The sequence below is a fragment of the Melospiza melodia genome, chromosome 7 (assembly GCF_035770615.1).
Source record: "Melospiza melodia melodia isolate bMelMel2 chromosome 7, bMelMel2.pri, whole genome shotgun sequence".
Classification (NCBI taxonomy): Eukaryota; Metazoa; Chordata; class Aves; order Passeriformes; family Passerellidae; genus Melospiza; species Melospiza melodia.
In genome coordinates, this window is record NC_086200.1 from 27,251,286 (window position 1) to 27,266,881 (window position 15,596).

Below are 15,596 nucleotides of genomic sequence, written 5' to 3' on the forward strand. Positions count from 1 at the left end.
CAACAGTGACAACTCCCCACAAGTGTTATTTCAGAAATGACATTAGGCTAACATGGTATCAAGGCTTTCATGTTATGCCTCAGAAACCCAGCAAATATGATCACCTGAGGACATGATTCAGAGGATTTCCTCCAAGGAATCCATCCCCTTCTATCTTGGTCTCTTCCTCTAAAATTTCCCATCAAAATTCATGAGAATTTTTCTTTCACACTCTGTCTCTCATGTCTATTAATATTGCCAGAGTCTACCTCATACTGGGAAATAAAACCATACAACTGTATAACATTACACTCATCAATAACAGAATCAACCAAGGCTGGAGCTGCATCTGTATTTCTATTTCTATTCCTTGATCTGCACAGAATGAGCCTCAAGTCTCCCATTTCAGCTCCTGTGAACTGGGCAGACAGTATCTCTGCTTCCCAGCAGGAAGGTGATGAGATGGAGCTGATGTTCCCCTCAGTGCTGCAGCATGACACAGCACTCCTGCACAGCTCGAGGCAAGGAATAACCACAGAAGTTTCTTCTGATGGGGGAACATTCCTACCTGTGGCTGGGGTGTGGGAGCAGCTGGTGGAGCAGTAGAAAGCCAGAAATCCAAGTCTTCCCCCTTAATTTCAGGAAAAAAAAAATTATCATTGTTTTTAGATATTCCTTAAAAATCAAATTAAAAATCCAACAACAGCAACAAAAGAAAACCAAAACAAAAAGATCACAAGGATGGATCATCTGCCTTATGAGGAATGGCTGGGAGAGCTGGGGGTGCTCACCTGGACAGGAGAAGGCTCCAGGGACACCTCAGAGCCCCTTTTGGGGCCTGAAGGGGCTCCAGGAGAGCTGCAAAGGGACTGGGGACAAGGCCTGCAGGGACAGGACACAGGGAATGGCTCCCACTGCCACAGGGCAGGGCTAGGTGGGAGATTGGGAATCAGGAATTGTTCCCTGTGAGGGTGGGCAGGCCCTGGCACAGGGTGCCCAGAGCAGCTGGGGCTGCCCCTGGATCCCTGGCAGTGCCCAAGGCCAGGCTGGGCAGGGCTGGGAGCAGCCTGGGACAGTGGGAGGTGTCCCTGCCATGGCAGGGGTGGCACTGGATGGGCTTTAAGGTTCCTTTGAACCCAAAGCAATCTGGGATTCTGTGAGTCTATAACAATTAAATTAAAATTTGAAGTTCCCATGGAAATGCAGCACTGCAGAGTGCTCCTCATGCTCAGATGCTGTGACACATTCAGGACCAAACACACCAAGTTTCACTTCAGTTTTTGAGCACTTGCAAAGGCAAGCCCAGCTGACCTGCCCAGCACCCCCACAGCAGGGCAGGGCACCCCTGGCATTCCAAGGGCTGCAGGGCAGAGGGAATGAGCAGCTCTGCAGGGGATTAACAGGAGGATGCTTCAAATCCTGACAGCAACTGGCAGCCATGGGCAGGGTTTATAACTGAAAGGTTCTGGAGCACATGGGAGTCAGGATGCACCACAAATGACACAAAACCAGTTCCAGATATTTTGCTAAGGAGTTCCCCACTTGGAGAACAGACAAAATATCAGCAAACTCAGCTCCACGTGAGCTCTGGCAGATCTGCTGTGTAGGCTGCAGTAAACTGAATTCTGCTGGCTAAGGAGGCTCAGTAAGTGTTATTTTTATTAACAGAAATCTTTAAATACCTGCTGCTACAGTAGTAAAAATTGAAGGAAATAGAGGGTGAATGCATTGAGCTGTTTGAACTGTTAAATGCAACTGTTCCTAGGCAACAAAATGAACTCAGCAATAAATAACAGCAGGAGCTAAAATAATGCAAATCTTGGAGAATTACCTTTTTTACTTCTTCCTCCTCCTCCTCTACCACCTTTTTCTCTTTCTCTTTCTTCTTTCCTTTATCTCTCTCTTTATCTTTATGTTTCTTTTCCTTCTTTTTGGGTTTCTTACTCTTCTTCTCTACTAGGGGAACTTCTGAGTCTGGTGACTTCAGGGTCTCCACATTCCTGTGTCTCTGCACTGGCAGCTTCTCACTGTCTGCTAAAGGTCTTGAAAAGAAAGAGCCCATTACCTGCTGCACACAGCTCCCTCAGCCACATAACCTGGCCAAGACAAGCTCTGCTTTGTTCTTAGGAGCTGGGCCCCCAAGTCTAAAATCAGGGCATATTTCCATACCTGGAGTTTACTTATGCACTGCAGACATTGCCCTTGTGGGTTAGGAGTCAGAGGAAACAACTGGAAGGTGACAGAGCCAAGGTTTTGCTGTTTAACCCTTAGAGGTGCCACCAGAGGCTGAGGAACACCCCCAGAGGAACAGCTCCATGTTCCACTGTGTTTCCATGGAATCCCTCTCCAGGGAAAAGCAAGGATGTGGAACAGCATTTCCAGCAGAGTGGAAATTTCAGCAGTGGAATGTCAGCATGGCTCCAGCAGCCCTTGAAGGGTGTGGGGTTTGTTGTTCTTGATGAATAGATCAGCCTAATTGGGAATTATTCTAAGTAATTTTTATTTTGGAAGTTTGCACTAGGAATTTCTACTCCACTATCACGTTTTGTAAGTTAAATGTAACTTCAAACACCTGTTTGCAAAAAGCACCAACAGCAGGTGATATTTACACTGTATCCTAAATCCATTACTTAGGAAAAAAAAACACCACAAAAATTTCTCTCATTCTTGTCAAACATTTCCAGAAACCAGCAAGAATTTCACCAACTGCATATTTTTCTATTTATGAGCTTTTATTTAATGTTAATTTTCACACTGGCACAGCAAACATTACTTCAGGAAGATTTCTAATGGCCTTAACTGCCTCATTTTTTTGTTTATATTGCATTAAGAACCAGAACCAATTAATTTTTCACTTTCAGGGAAGATTGAACAACAAACAGGCCTCATCTTTTACTATTTCATATATATCTGTACAGGAACAGCAATGGTGCTGAAAGCCAGTGACAAAACAGACTCACAAATGTCAGAGTCTCTGAGTTAACAGTTCCACCACCCTTCAAGGACTTGCCCTGTCCAAAATTAACCAACCTGACAAAGGTCAACACTCAGGAGATATTCTTACCTGGGAGGCTTCCCTGAAACCAGACTGCGTGTGAGCGTGACAGACAGAGCAGTGCAAGCACAGAAAGAAAGAGAGAGGACACAGACATGAGAAACCATGACAGGAGAGCACAGCACCCATGGCACAGGGAGGGAATGGATGGAACAATCCAGCAGCCCTGGATGCCTCCTGAGCACAGCCCCCAGGACCTGCTCTGCTGGGTGTGCCCAGTGCTGCTGAGAATCACCATGCAAATACTGGGGCTACAGGCAGAAATTCATTTCCTTTTATATATTTGTCACTGCAGACTTTGGCCTTCCAAAAAAGGAGTTCCTCAGAAAGTGTTTTATTCATTTTTCACAAGGTACTGAGAGGCCAAAGCCCTATAAATTTGGCACTGCAAAGAAAGGCACAGACCCAAGTGTCAGAGGAAGAGAGAGATCCCACACACACCCACATGGGCCTGCACAGTCTTCAAAAATTTACAGGAGGCATCCCTGGACCATAAATCAGCAATTATTTTTAGCATGGTGATTTTGTAAAAAATTCCAACCCAATCTCCCTGTGCAACACTGCACAGCCCAGGGGTCATGGGCATGAGGGTGCAGGGGCTCAGTGCTGGCACTGGCACAGCCCCAGAGCTGGGCACAGGGGTGACACACAGCTCAGTCACAGCAGACAACTTCACAACAGTGGGACACACTGCAGGGCCACAGGGCAGTGGGGTGGGACAGCCTGGGTGTTTCTGGTCAGTGACACAACACAGGCTTGCCATGGACACAGAGCTTCTGAGGGGGACAGACGGACACAGCTCACACTCAGTGCCAACACAGGTGACAGCAGAGACAGTGGGACACCCAACCCTCAGAGTAACCCCCACCTGATCCAGTGACACTGTCTGTGCTTCCAGACTCCTTCAGTCACATCACATTACATTTAGTGACTCCCCAGCCCCTCCCAAACCTCTCTTACTCAGGAGTTGAGATTTTATCATCCAGGCTGCAGTGGGAGCCAAAGCTGGATGAGCACCTGTGGTCTCAAAGCCATGGGGAGAGCCTTCAGCCTTTTCCCCTCATGGCCTGTTGTGCTTTGCCTGCTCAGCCCCAGCCCTGCCCTCAGGCACTCCCTCAGTGAACTCACACACAAACTGCACTTACTTATCCAGGTCTATGTCAAGTGCTTTGTAGGGATCATTGGGATCTTTGTCATCTTCATCACTGGGCAAAGCATTCTGCAGGAGAGTAAAGAGACACCCACTGAGGCAGCAAACTACTGCAATTTTCAAACTCAAGCTTAACACAACCCAAATTAAAATTTTTTTGAGCCTGTGAACCCTGCAGAGGCCAGCTGCAGTCAGGCTCAGTAAGTTATGGGAACAATGCACTTCAATGCAGCAGCCAGTTTCAAGATTAATTTGGAACAGAAACCCCTTCTTCATAAACAGCAGGACTTGAATTGCTGCTGCTCAGTTTTGATTAAAGGAAATTTTAGCAACAAATACAGATTACATCATTAGCATCTGCAATTAATTATCATCAGCTGCAAAGCTGCTGACTAGACAGCAAGTTACTGTCAAAGTGAAGCAGCAGAGCATAATAAATGCTATTTGGGCAGTGTTACTTTTAGAGCAGGGATGAACATTATTTGGTTGGCTTTGACTTTTTTAATAGCTTCAGTGGCAATTTTTGTCTTTTTGTTAAAAAAAAAAAGACAGTAATTTCTTCCCCTGCAAAGAACAGCCTGGGATCATCTCAGTCACTTCTGAAACAGCTCTGGAACTGCCACATCACAGACTGGTTGCAGCTGTGGGGGCAAAAACCTCTCAAGAGCTGCACACAGATAAATCCCAGAGCCCAAGCACAGGAGCTGACCTCTGGCATCTCCTCTGTGATGATGTCGACGTGGTGAGCTGGAGCAATGTCCTCCTCACTCTCTGTGTGCAGGGAGTTGTGCCGATGGTGTTTCCCTCTCTTCTCCTTTTTCTGCTTTTTCTTTTTCTTGTCTTTCTCCAGTTTCTGTTTATGCCTTCTCTCTTCTTCCAGTTTCACATACTGGTCTGACATGGGCATTCCTGGGGGAAGCCAAGCTGCTTTCAGGTACAGAGCACATGGACTGAGCACTGACACACCACAACAGGAGTGTGCCCTGCTGCTGCTTCCAGCTTCTCACAACCAGCTGGATCCACATCTCTCTGCTTCCACACCACCTCACACAGCCCCCCAAGCACCAGCTTTGCTGTGCACTGCATCTCTCCAGAAACAGGACAGAGCTCAACCCTGCTCTCTCATTCTTGGCTGCATTATTGCCTTACAAGGAGCACCCAAACATTGAGATTTTAAGGAGAATTGGTGACATTGCTGCTGTACTTGTAATGTAAAGAACTTTATCAACAGCTTTTCAGTGCTGTATCCAACCAATCCTTAGATACACAACCACTTTTGATAACTGAAACAAGATATTCAAACAGTATCTCTACCATTAGATTCTATTTCATGTCTCCTCCATCAGACCTCCAAGATATTTTCAAGGTGACTGCTCCCACACAGAACAGTGGTTCCTCTACATGCTACAGACCTGGCTGCATGACATTCCTAATCACAGAACTATTTCTAATATTATCTTGAAAGGAACTCAGACTGCAAAGTACTATTTCCAAATGTAAATTAAGGAGATATATTTAAGACTCTAATGGAAGTGTGTTCCTTGCCCTTCAGAACCTCATGTGGAAGACCCAAGAAAGAACTATAACTTTTGTTAAACTGAATTTCTTTAATTAATTGTAAAAGATTAGCTGTGCTTACCTGGAACTTTTAATGGGACAGAAAGGTCAATCTGGACCACAGGAATGTGTTCCACCCCTGGAGTGTCTTGGTATCGCTGGGAAAAGAAAGATTTGTTACTTTCTGAGCACTGTCAGCACAAATTTCTGTAAATAGAAATATTACAAATCATCAAGCAGCTCAATCCCTTAAGTGAACATTTTAAAAGATAGGAATGGAACAGCTTGTTAATAATTCTGTGTGGTAGCAGAGGGTGTTTTAAAGCCAGTTGATAACTATTATAAAGGACCCTACTCTTAGCTAGTTTGTTAACCCCACTACTGCCCTGAAGAATTACTGCAGCTCCCAGAATGAAGAATTACTGCAGCTCTCAGAAGAATTTCTGGTTTTATTGCTAATAAACAATATCAGTAATACTGTTTGTTAGCAATAAAACAGACCAAAAAGGAGCCCAGGAGCCCTTGCCACTTGAGAAGATAAATTTGGAGATTGGAGTTGAGCAATATGGCGCAGTCCTTCAGATATAGAGAGTTATAGAGGGAATAAAGGAAGTTCTTTCCCTGAAAAAGGTGTTCAAAGAACACAACAACTTCCTGATCCACAAAATAAAGTGTGAGTTCCAGGGTCACCCGCTGCAGGGCTCTGAGTGAGGTGCCTGGGGATGTGAATGCTGCCATGACCCAGGGCTGGGACAAACTGCACAGACTCTCACAGGCTGCCCTGGGGGTACCAGGTCACTCAGGAGATTCCCAGCACAAACAGGAGTTATAAAAACAGTTGTAGGCAGCCACTCCAGTCCATGCATTATAAAGTAGTCAGAACTGCAGGGGAAATATCAGAATGTGCCAGAGGAGGCTGCAGCTCTGATATTCAGGGATCCTTCACAATGACAGCAGAGTCCAGTGAGATATTGCAATTCAGACTCACCTTCTGAGGGGAAGGAGAGCTTTTAATATAAAATGGGTTGTTGGCCTGTTCTTGTTTCCGGGCTTCTCGACGCTAAAAGCACAAGAGGATTTGCAGTTACAATGTTTGTTTGTAAGCAAAGAGATAAAAGACACTAAAGTGCAAAACAAAGGCTTCCTGCATTTTTGGAACAATACATAACTACTGTGAAAAGACAAGAGCAGAACAGCTTGTGTGTGATAAAGCAGTTCTGAGTTACCTGACATGCTAGGATAGAACTGCAGGCACCATTAATAATTCCCAGCCCTTGAAGAGTTCAAGGCCAGGCTGGAAAGGGCTTGGAGCAGCCTGGGATGGTGGAAGGTGTCCCTGCCCTGGGCAGGGGGTGGGATGGGATGAGATTTAAGATCCCTCCTGTCCCAAGCCATTGTATATGATACTATGACTAATATTCCTTAGAACACCATTCTTGGCTTTTTAATTATAGACTAGAGATAATAACTTCCCAGACTTTAATTTTTGATGGCAATTGGAATGTTGCTGCTTTCATTTCTGCAAGGAGAGGAAGAAGTGAAGATTCATATAACTACAAGCTCTCTCTGTGAAAGCAGAGAGGTCAGAGGCAGGAAAGGTGGAATCACTGCTGAGCACAATCATGTTTCAGTCATTCACAGAAGCTGCTCAGGCCAATAAACATCAGCTCACATCAGAGATCAGCTTTCCTGAGCTGTGGAAAGCATCAGGACTCCCTGGCTACATGGAGAATCCACAGCAGCCCCCACTGCTCCAACACCACTTAGATTACTACTGAAATTATGTAGGGAAAGGCATTTTAACATTCACTCACTCTGGCCAGTTCCTCTTCATCTATTTCTGGCTGTCTGTGTCTGGAATGCCTTTGTTCCTCCTCATGAAATATTGTTTTGGGCTTTTCATCTTCAGACTCGCTGTCTGATGGAGGCTCATTGATCCAGGCATCAAGGTCCAGGCTGGGAAGAATTGCAGCAAACAAACAGCTTGACTCAGTACACTGAATATTTCATTGTCTTGTCATATACTTTGCTTTATTATTCAAAGTTTAAATAAAGGTTTGGGAGAGAGAAGGAACTTTACCCCTCTGGAACAGGGACTTTCTTCTGTGCTTTAGGAGCCACAGGGTTCAGCTCACCAGCAAACAGGGCTATCACTTCCTCAGCTACAGGAACTTCTTTTGCTTGTAGCTTCTGAATGTATTTTATTAGCTGCAAGATGCAAGAAGCCTAAAAACAAATAAAGAAGTGGTTTCAGAGTAATATTTAACAAGTTGAACCAACAAATCAACTGAAGTCAACAGAAGGTGTTTTATTTCATTAAGGAACTTAAGAGAAGCAGCATAAACTGCAGGTTTATAGCAAATGTAAAAAGTCCATATTAAGCTTCTCTTTTAGCTGGATCCTTGTTGTGCCCTTAAGTGCCTGAATAATTTTAAAATTAAATTGTTTTGAGTGAAGATCTTGCTGGCAGCCTTCAGAGATGGCATCAAACTGCAGTAAGATCTGGCCTTTGTCATTGATAACAGCTGATAGAAAATGTGCACAGCCACAGAGAACCAGAGACCTGCTCCAAGGCTTCCCATGATAAATCCCAAAGTCATTTCATCCTCTTACCCTCTCCTGAACCTCCAGATCTGCACTCTGCACAAACTGAGGCAGGCGTTCGATCATCAGCTGTGTGATTTCCTGAGCTGCCTCCTTTTCCCCAGCCTGCTCCTTCTGCTGCAGGATGGATGCATAGAGCTTCACCATGTTCTGCACATAAACAGCCTGGATGTGGCCTGGCAGGGTGGTCACTTTGGGCCTCAGCATTGCTTCCAGGGTTTGGTTTGCTTCCTCCAGGTGTCTGTAAGGGCAGAATACACAGATGAAAGGCAAGCAAAAATAAAATCCAACAGGCAGTGCTTAATACAAAAAAAGAACAGAGATCACAGCACTTCAACAGACCTCATGCTCTTACTCAAAATTATCCGCTCACAACTAAATGGAAGATGCACAAAAAAGTATTACAATAATAAAAGTTGTAAATAAAGCCAAGTTGTTTCTAAGTAAAAATGTGATAACACTGGAAAAAGAGTATATTTTCTTACTTCTTCAGCTGCAGTTTTCTTTGTACAACTTTTTTTTTTTTTTTAAAGAAAGTGGAGATCTGAGCTGTGCCAGCATTCCCCCAATATCACACCTACACTGTGAACTTAAACTGGAGCCAGTGTTCAGAGTGGCAATTCAAAGGAGACAAAATTAGCTGGTAAGAGGAGATTCCAGTACCACACCCGTCCAATCTACCAGAATAAAAGCTGGGTAACAGCTATATCTGCACAAACAAGAGATAAAAACACCTGCAGAAGCTAAAAAAACATACTGGTACAAGAACACTGAAAACTGTAGTACTCTGGGCATTGAAAAATTTTGAGCAAAAAGATGACAACTTTTAATTCCCAGGAAGATGGGGCTCTGCAAAAACCCTTTAACAAAAGCAAAATAGGGAGGAGAGAAAGAACTAATTCAAACATAGTGAGTGCACATGTTCCCTATAATATAAATGGGAGTAGACCTTAATGATTAAGGAGTTCCTTCAACATCTTAAGATCTAACAGCTTATACCTACAACACCAGAAGGGTCCAAAGCTGTTGGAGAGTGCCCAGAGGAAGCACACGGAGCTGGGGAAGGGCTGAGGAGCAGCTGAGGGCACTTGGCTCGTTCAGCTGCAGCCCAGGAGACTGAGGGGAGGCTCCTCGGGGGCTGCAGCTCCTCCCCAGGGCAGGCACAGGGGCAGGGGCTGAGCTCTGCTCTGGCACAGGGACAGGAGCCCAGCAAGGGCTGCAGCTGTGCCAGGCCTTGGCATGGAGCTCAGGGCAAGGTTCTGCCCCCCGAGGCTGCTGGGCACTGCCCAGGCTGCCCAGGGAATGGTGCCAAGGCTGCCAGAGCTGCAGGAGCTCCCAGGGCTGCTCAGGGTGGGGGTGTTGGGGTGGCTGTGTAGGGATAGGGGTTAAACTCAATGATCCCTGTGGGTCCCTTTTGACTGGGGATATTCCAGGATTCTATGATTCACTACTATGGCTTCCTGCATGAGTGGGCAAGGCTGGAGAGACAGGAAAAATGATCAGCTAGTTAAAAATGTCTTGGCTAGAAAGAGCTGAGGAGTCAATAGTGTGAGGGAACAAGAGAAAAACAACCACTTTGGTGGCATTAAGGCACATACTCTGAACCTCTCATAAAAACATTTCAGTGACCAAAAGCTTTGCCCCTCAGAGCACACCAGGCTGTGCCTGCACTTACTCAGAGAACTCCCCGCAGATCCAGGCAGCAGCGTAGAGCACCTCGCAGATGCCGTTCCTCTGGGTGTTGCTGGCGATGAGGTGGGCGTTGTCCAGCAGCATGGCCATCTGCGACACCGCGAACTTGCGGATGGCCTTCACCCTGATGGCCACGTCCAGCATCTGCGCCGCGATCAGGTGCCCGTGCCTCGTGCCCTCCAGCCGGGTCAGCTCCACCAGGATGCTTATGTACCTGTGGGAAAGGGATGGGTGGGTGTTGTGGTGTGCTGTAATGTCCCATTTTGGCCTTCCAGGTCATTTCCCCAGGTGTGCCTATACCTCTCTCCCTTCCCCCTTGCCCCCATGCTGAGTGAGTCCTGTCAATCAGGCTGAACATTCCAGCAAGGCTTCGTGTGGTTGGTCAAGTTCAAAGGATGCCCCTATGCCCAGGGGTCATTGGCCTGTCTGGGTGTCCCTTGTCCCTTGAGACCCTGCCCCTCTCACCTGGTTGGTGCTCACCTGTACCTCCCCTCCCCCTGTCCCTGAGCTTAAAAGGTGAATGAGACCATGCGGGGGGATTCTGTTGGAGCAGTTGCTCACGTTCAGACCTCTGTAACCATGGAATAAACCTCTGGACATTAAACCCTCCAGCAGAATCATCTCCTTTTTCTCTTCACCATCGCCTGAAGCCTTTCTCCTGAGGTAAACGGGGTTCCTAACAAGCCTGGACTTGTTCAGTGCCCAGCTGCAATCTCCAGCAAGCCAAGGTATCTCTGGGGTGATACACCGCAGTTGCTGCCTTTGGCCCAGCAGCGAGGGTCAGACTGGCCCAGGCACAATCTAACTGGAAATATTGGGAGCCTTTTTCCAATAGGTGGGCATTAGAGAACAACCCTGCAAAAGCCTAAATGGGGGATGTGGGACTCCAGGCAGCTCTCCAAAATGCAGTTTATTACATCCAAGAGGTTAGAGCAGTCCAGGGTGGTGGGCAACAGAGCCTGTGCCTACAGCTGTGAGCTCCAGCTGCAGGCAGGCCTGGAGACCCACATCCCTCATTCAGGCTCTTACTAATGGTGCCCCACATTGGGCGCCACTTCAGAGCCTAAATGTGGGATGTGGGACTCCAGGGGCTCTTCAAAATGCAGTTTATTCCATCCAAGAGGTTAGAGCAGTCCAGGGTGGTGGGCAACAGAGCCTGTGCCTACAGCTGTGAGCTCCAGCTGCAGGCAGGCCTGGAGACCCACATCCCTCATTCAGGCTCTTACTAATGGTGCCCCACATTGGGCGCCACTTCAGAGCCTAAATGTGGGATGTGGGACTCCAGGGGCTCTTCAAAATGCAGTTTATTGTATCTAAGATGTTACAGTAGTCCAGGGTCGTGGGTGACAGAGCTGTGCCTATAGCTGTCAGCTCCAGCTGCAGGCAGGCCTGGAGACCTGCATCCCTCATTCAGGCTCTTCCTAATCGTGCCCCACATTGGGCGCCACTGTGGCAGCCTAAATGAGGGATGTGGGACTCCAGGCAGCTCCCCAAAATGCAGTTTATTCCATCCAAGACGTTACACCAGTCCAGGGTGGTGGGTGACAGAGCCTGTGCCTACAGCTGTCAGCTCCAGCTGCAGGCAGGCCTGGAGACCCTTTGGTTTTGGTTACCAGAGCATTATAGACTTTTCTTTTGGTTACAATGCATTATAGACTTTTCTTTGCTGAGCATCTTCATACAGTAGAACCAATCTATACCTTAACTATTATCTATAGCCTATCATAACTACTTTAATTACCATATTCATGTTACTGTTCTCCTGTCACTAAAAGTTAGTGCATTACAGTTTAAGCTAGAAGTTGCTTTTCAGTTTTCTTGCAGTAGAAAATTCTGAGACCTTTTTTCTACTTGCAACTTTGCTGACTTGTTTGCCTGTGCTATCTTTCTGCTTGGTAATAACATCTTCCTGTTTGAGGTGGGTTTACCCTTTGCTGTAAGTCAGAAAAACCCCTTCTAACTAACACACCCTTTGCCTCCACGGTTATCCACTAAGACTGGCTCTGCAATTCTTTTCTTCTATATCAAAACTTGCTTCCAACTCTATTCCTTCATCAGACTCCACATTCAAAATCTTTCTGCTAAGCACACATATCTGTGAGACTTTCTTGTCAAACTTTCATCCTTCCCAACACAACCCTGCACTGCCTTCGTGATGAGCTCCAAGCTGGCAGCTGGCAGCACTGACCATTCAAAGTTGGTGATGTACTGGTAATTGGACTGGCTGCAGATGTCAATGATTTTGGTCAGCAGCTCATCGCGGTACGTCGTCCCTTCGGCTTTATCCACATGAATCATCAGCTTCTTCACAATCTCCATCAAGTTCTTCTTGGAGACCTGTTAAAGAGGTGGTGAAGGGTTCAACCACTTTCCTACACAGCCAAGTCCTTGCAGTTAAACAGCTGCAGGCTCTTTGTTGGACCTATATAATGTTCACAAGAAACCAGAACCATCTCTGTGGGTCCCAATCCAAAAATCAATCTGGCTCATATTGTTCAGTGTTTTTGTTAAAGAAGATCCAGCATAAGTTACAAGGTGTTTAAGAAAAGACTGGATGTGTCATTTAGTGCCATGGCCTGGCTGACAATAGGTCATAAGGTGGATTTGATGATCTCCAAGGCTTTTTCCAACCAGCTAATTCTGTGAAGACCTTGCTGTGGGAGAGCTGAGGATCAGAATTACTATCAGCAATACAGAAATCCAAGAGAAAGTGACTCTTCTACTGCCAGATTATAAAGTTTAAAACATTTTTGCTTATAAAGGAAACAAATTTAAGAGTCATTAACATCCAACGGAATTGATTTCAAAATGGGTGATTTCTAACAGGGCCTGAACTGAGAAACTCCATCCAGTCTGAATCAGAATTTTTAAAGCCCTCATGCTGAGCCAGATATTTTACTTGTCCTAGGTGCCAGAAAAGATATAGAAGTTGTTATTAAAAGTCTTGCTGTGGACTGGGCAGAGAAAGTTGCATGTTTTCCTTAAACATCACCTTCCTACAGGGTCAGTGGGGCTGCTGAGGAAATAAATGCAGGAACATACCATGCCATAGAGGAGATCTAAAGCTCTGAGTCGGATGGACTCATCTTTGTCATCCAAACATTGGAGAATGAGATCCTTGTGAGACTGGACTGACTTGGGGTGCGTTTTCAGGATTTTGGACATAGCTAACAGGCCCAGGTACTTCACTGTGAAAGACAAAATAAAACTTCTTTCCAAATATAGAAACACTGTTTTGGGCTGAGCATGAAATCTTAAAGTTAAAAATTTCCCAGTATTCTTTGCAGTCATTAAAGTAAGTCAACACTCTTGCATTTTACTATTATGCTCACTCTGCTGAAAATAGCTGGCACTGCTTTCCAAGCAACCAGTCTATAAAAAAAGAAATCCCAGAGCATGGAAAAAACTGGTTTAGATTTACAAGACCACAAACAGCAGTAACAACTGCTGTCGTTTGTTTTAAAAATATTATTATAAAGAAGTGCTCACCATCAAAAATTATTTCCAAATTAAACCCCCCAGCAACTGTTTACAGCACACCAGGCACTACAACCCCTCTGAGGCTGCTGCAGCATCTCCCCAGGGCTTGGGGGCCAACAGCTCCATGAAGAAAGCACCATACTTACAGTTCTGGTCAGAATCTTCTATCAATATCCTCAACTTCTGCACACAAAGCTGGAAAAAAAGAGCACACTGTGTTTATTACAGCTCTTAATTAAAGTAAGTCTTTGTGAAGTTTACTCAATACACAAGGAAGTATCTGACCAAGACCTGAGGTCTCCAGGTGAGAGGGTTTTGTTGCATTAACAGATTTCCAAACACAAGGAACCTCTGTATGACTGTATTGATAACAGGATATGAATAGAGTTGGGAAAACTCTGAAACTCTGCATTTTAGAGTGAATTAAGTAGGAAAATTTATATAGGGAATGCTTCAATCTGCAGGATTGTACAGAGAAGAGCACTTCAGGGAGCTGCTGCTGTAACTGCTGGCAGAGGAACACAATCCCATTTTCCCTGGCCCTTGGGATCCCCCAGCAGAGCAGAACAAGCCCCAAACCCAGGGTCCCACCTGGATGCTGGCGCTGTGGTTGGGCATCCCCGAGGACAGAGAGATCAGAACTGAAACAGAAGCACAAATTCCAGTCAGAATTTCTGTGCTGGAATGACTGCAACAACACCACCCAACAGCCCTCACCCAGCTCAGGGAAAGACTGTCTGTTTATTGCTAAATTATTGTTTGTCTGGACTTTTGAGGTCTGGAGGAAGAATAGAAGCTTGTGACATAAACTTGTAATGTCATATACCATAACAGTAATAATAAGAGGGCAGGAAAAAAAAGTGTAGAAAAGGTAGAAAAAGCTGCAACAGCCAGGTCAAACTGCTCTTTTTTGCTCTCACTAGGGTTTATTTCACTGACATCACATAGCAGTCAAGGCTATTAATATATCAGCAGCTACTGTACAGCTGAATTTTTAATTGTGCACTTTCCTAATGCAATGGGATGCAGCAATGGATCCTGGAGTTTAATGTGATTAGATTGGAGCTTTAACCAAGCCAGCCATTGTTGGTTATTTGGGACACTTGCAAGCTCTGGCAGCACACAACCCCACTGCAGGAAAGGTGGGCTCACCCTGGTAACTGCTGCTGGCACTGAGCAGGTGCCATGGGCACTGTCACCTCCAGAGCTGGCAGGTGCCAGGGGCTCCTCTGGTGTTTCAGGGCTCATTTGCTGGCTCTGAGTTTGACATCAGCATCCCTGAGGTGTCCTGGGTGGGTGAATTCCCCCTTACCCACAGGATGACCCCACTGGATCTCAGTGAAGGGCACTCTCACCCACAATGGAACTCCCCTCTGTGTTATTTTCCCTCCCATCACGACACCTTGTTCCCTGAAGGAATAACAGTGAGTGACAGATCTCTCTTCCCTCTCTGAACTGACCCAGCACAGCAAGTTCTGCACCATTATCCAAGGAACCCACAGGAGACAGACAGACCAACTGTGAATGTCAATAACCCAGTGCTCCACACTCTGATACTGCAGCCAAGCCTGAGCTGCAATACTGTGTTATCCCTTTTTGCCTTTGTTTTCTCTCACCCTCCCAGCTATGGAGTTCATCTCCTTTCCCCAGAAACTGAAACTGCCAATCAGTAATTCCAACTGCCTCCTCTAAGGAATTACACCCCATTTTTAAACTGCAAAGTTGCAAAATTAAAAAAAAAAAAAAAAAAAAAAATCTGATCCATCATCACATCAGAGAACTTGGCAAGGAGACATCACTTGTTTTAATTCTGCTGCTGGTACATTTTGTAGTTGTAGCAACACTTAGGATCTGGCATATAAATAATTTCATTGTCTGTACCTGCCTTCAGCAAACACAACACAGCTGTAGTGGCTGTGCCTCACCCACTGACAACAAAGGATTTCAGCCCCACACTAACACAAAATTTGCCAGGAGACTTAATGTATTCTAAAATGCAGTAAGTTAAAGAATAAAGCTTTACAGATGGTGTCAGTTGATAACAAAGTTCATCACGTTTTTTTTCTAGGTTCCAAGTTT

At 45.6% G+C, this 15,596-nt stretch overlaps 1 protein-coding gene across 2 annotated transcripts in view; it reads right to left on the bottom strand.

Moving 5' to 3' along the window:
- The window catches only part of AP3D1 (adaptor related protein complex 3 subunit delta 1), a 46,464-nt gene that overhangs the window by 7,488 nt on the left and 23,380 nt on the right, over nucleotides 1-15,596 (bottom strand). The window contains exons 10-24 of one of the 2 annotated variants that reach the window (XM_063160853.1): nucleotides 14,109-14,158; nucleotides 13,664-13,712; nucleotides 13,080-13,225; nucleotides 12,226-12,374; nucleotides 10,021-10,251; nucleotides 8,355-8,586; nucleotides 7,822-7,967; nucleotides 7,556-7,697; nucleotides 6,730-6,801; nucleotides 5,824-5,899; nucleotides 4,894-5,093; nucleotides 4,180-4,253; nucleotides 3,044-3,067; nucleotides 1,811-2,021; nucleotides 548-610 (exon numbers count right to left, since the gene is read on the bottom strand). In XM_063160853.1, the coding sequence (XP_063016923.1) occupies nucleotides 548-610; nucleotides 1,811-2,021; nucleotides 3,044-3,067; nucleotides 4,180-4,253; nucleotides 4,894-5,093; nucleotides 5,824-5,899; nucleotides 6,730-6,801; nucleotides 7,556-7,697; nucleotides 7,822-7,967; nucleotides 8,355-8,586; nucleotides 10,021-10,251; nucleotides 12,226-12,374; nucleotides 13,080-13,225; nucleotides 13,664-13,712; nucleotides 14,109-14,158 (1,865 nt within the window). The remainder of the gene's footprint in view (nucleotides 1-547; nucleotides 611-1,810; nucleotides 2,022-3,043; nucleotides 3,068-4,179; nucleotides 4,254-4,893; nucleotides 5,094-5,823; nucleotides 5,900-6,729; nucleotides 6,802-7,555; nucleotides 7,698-7,821; nucleotides 7,968-8,354; nucleotides 8,587-10,020; nucleotides 10,252-12,225; nucleotides 12,375-13,079; nucleotides 13,226-13,663; nucleotides 13,713-14,108; nucleotides 14,159-15,596) is intronic. The other variant, XM_063160854.1, reaches the window with a different exon arrangement.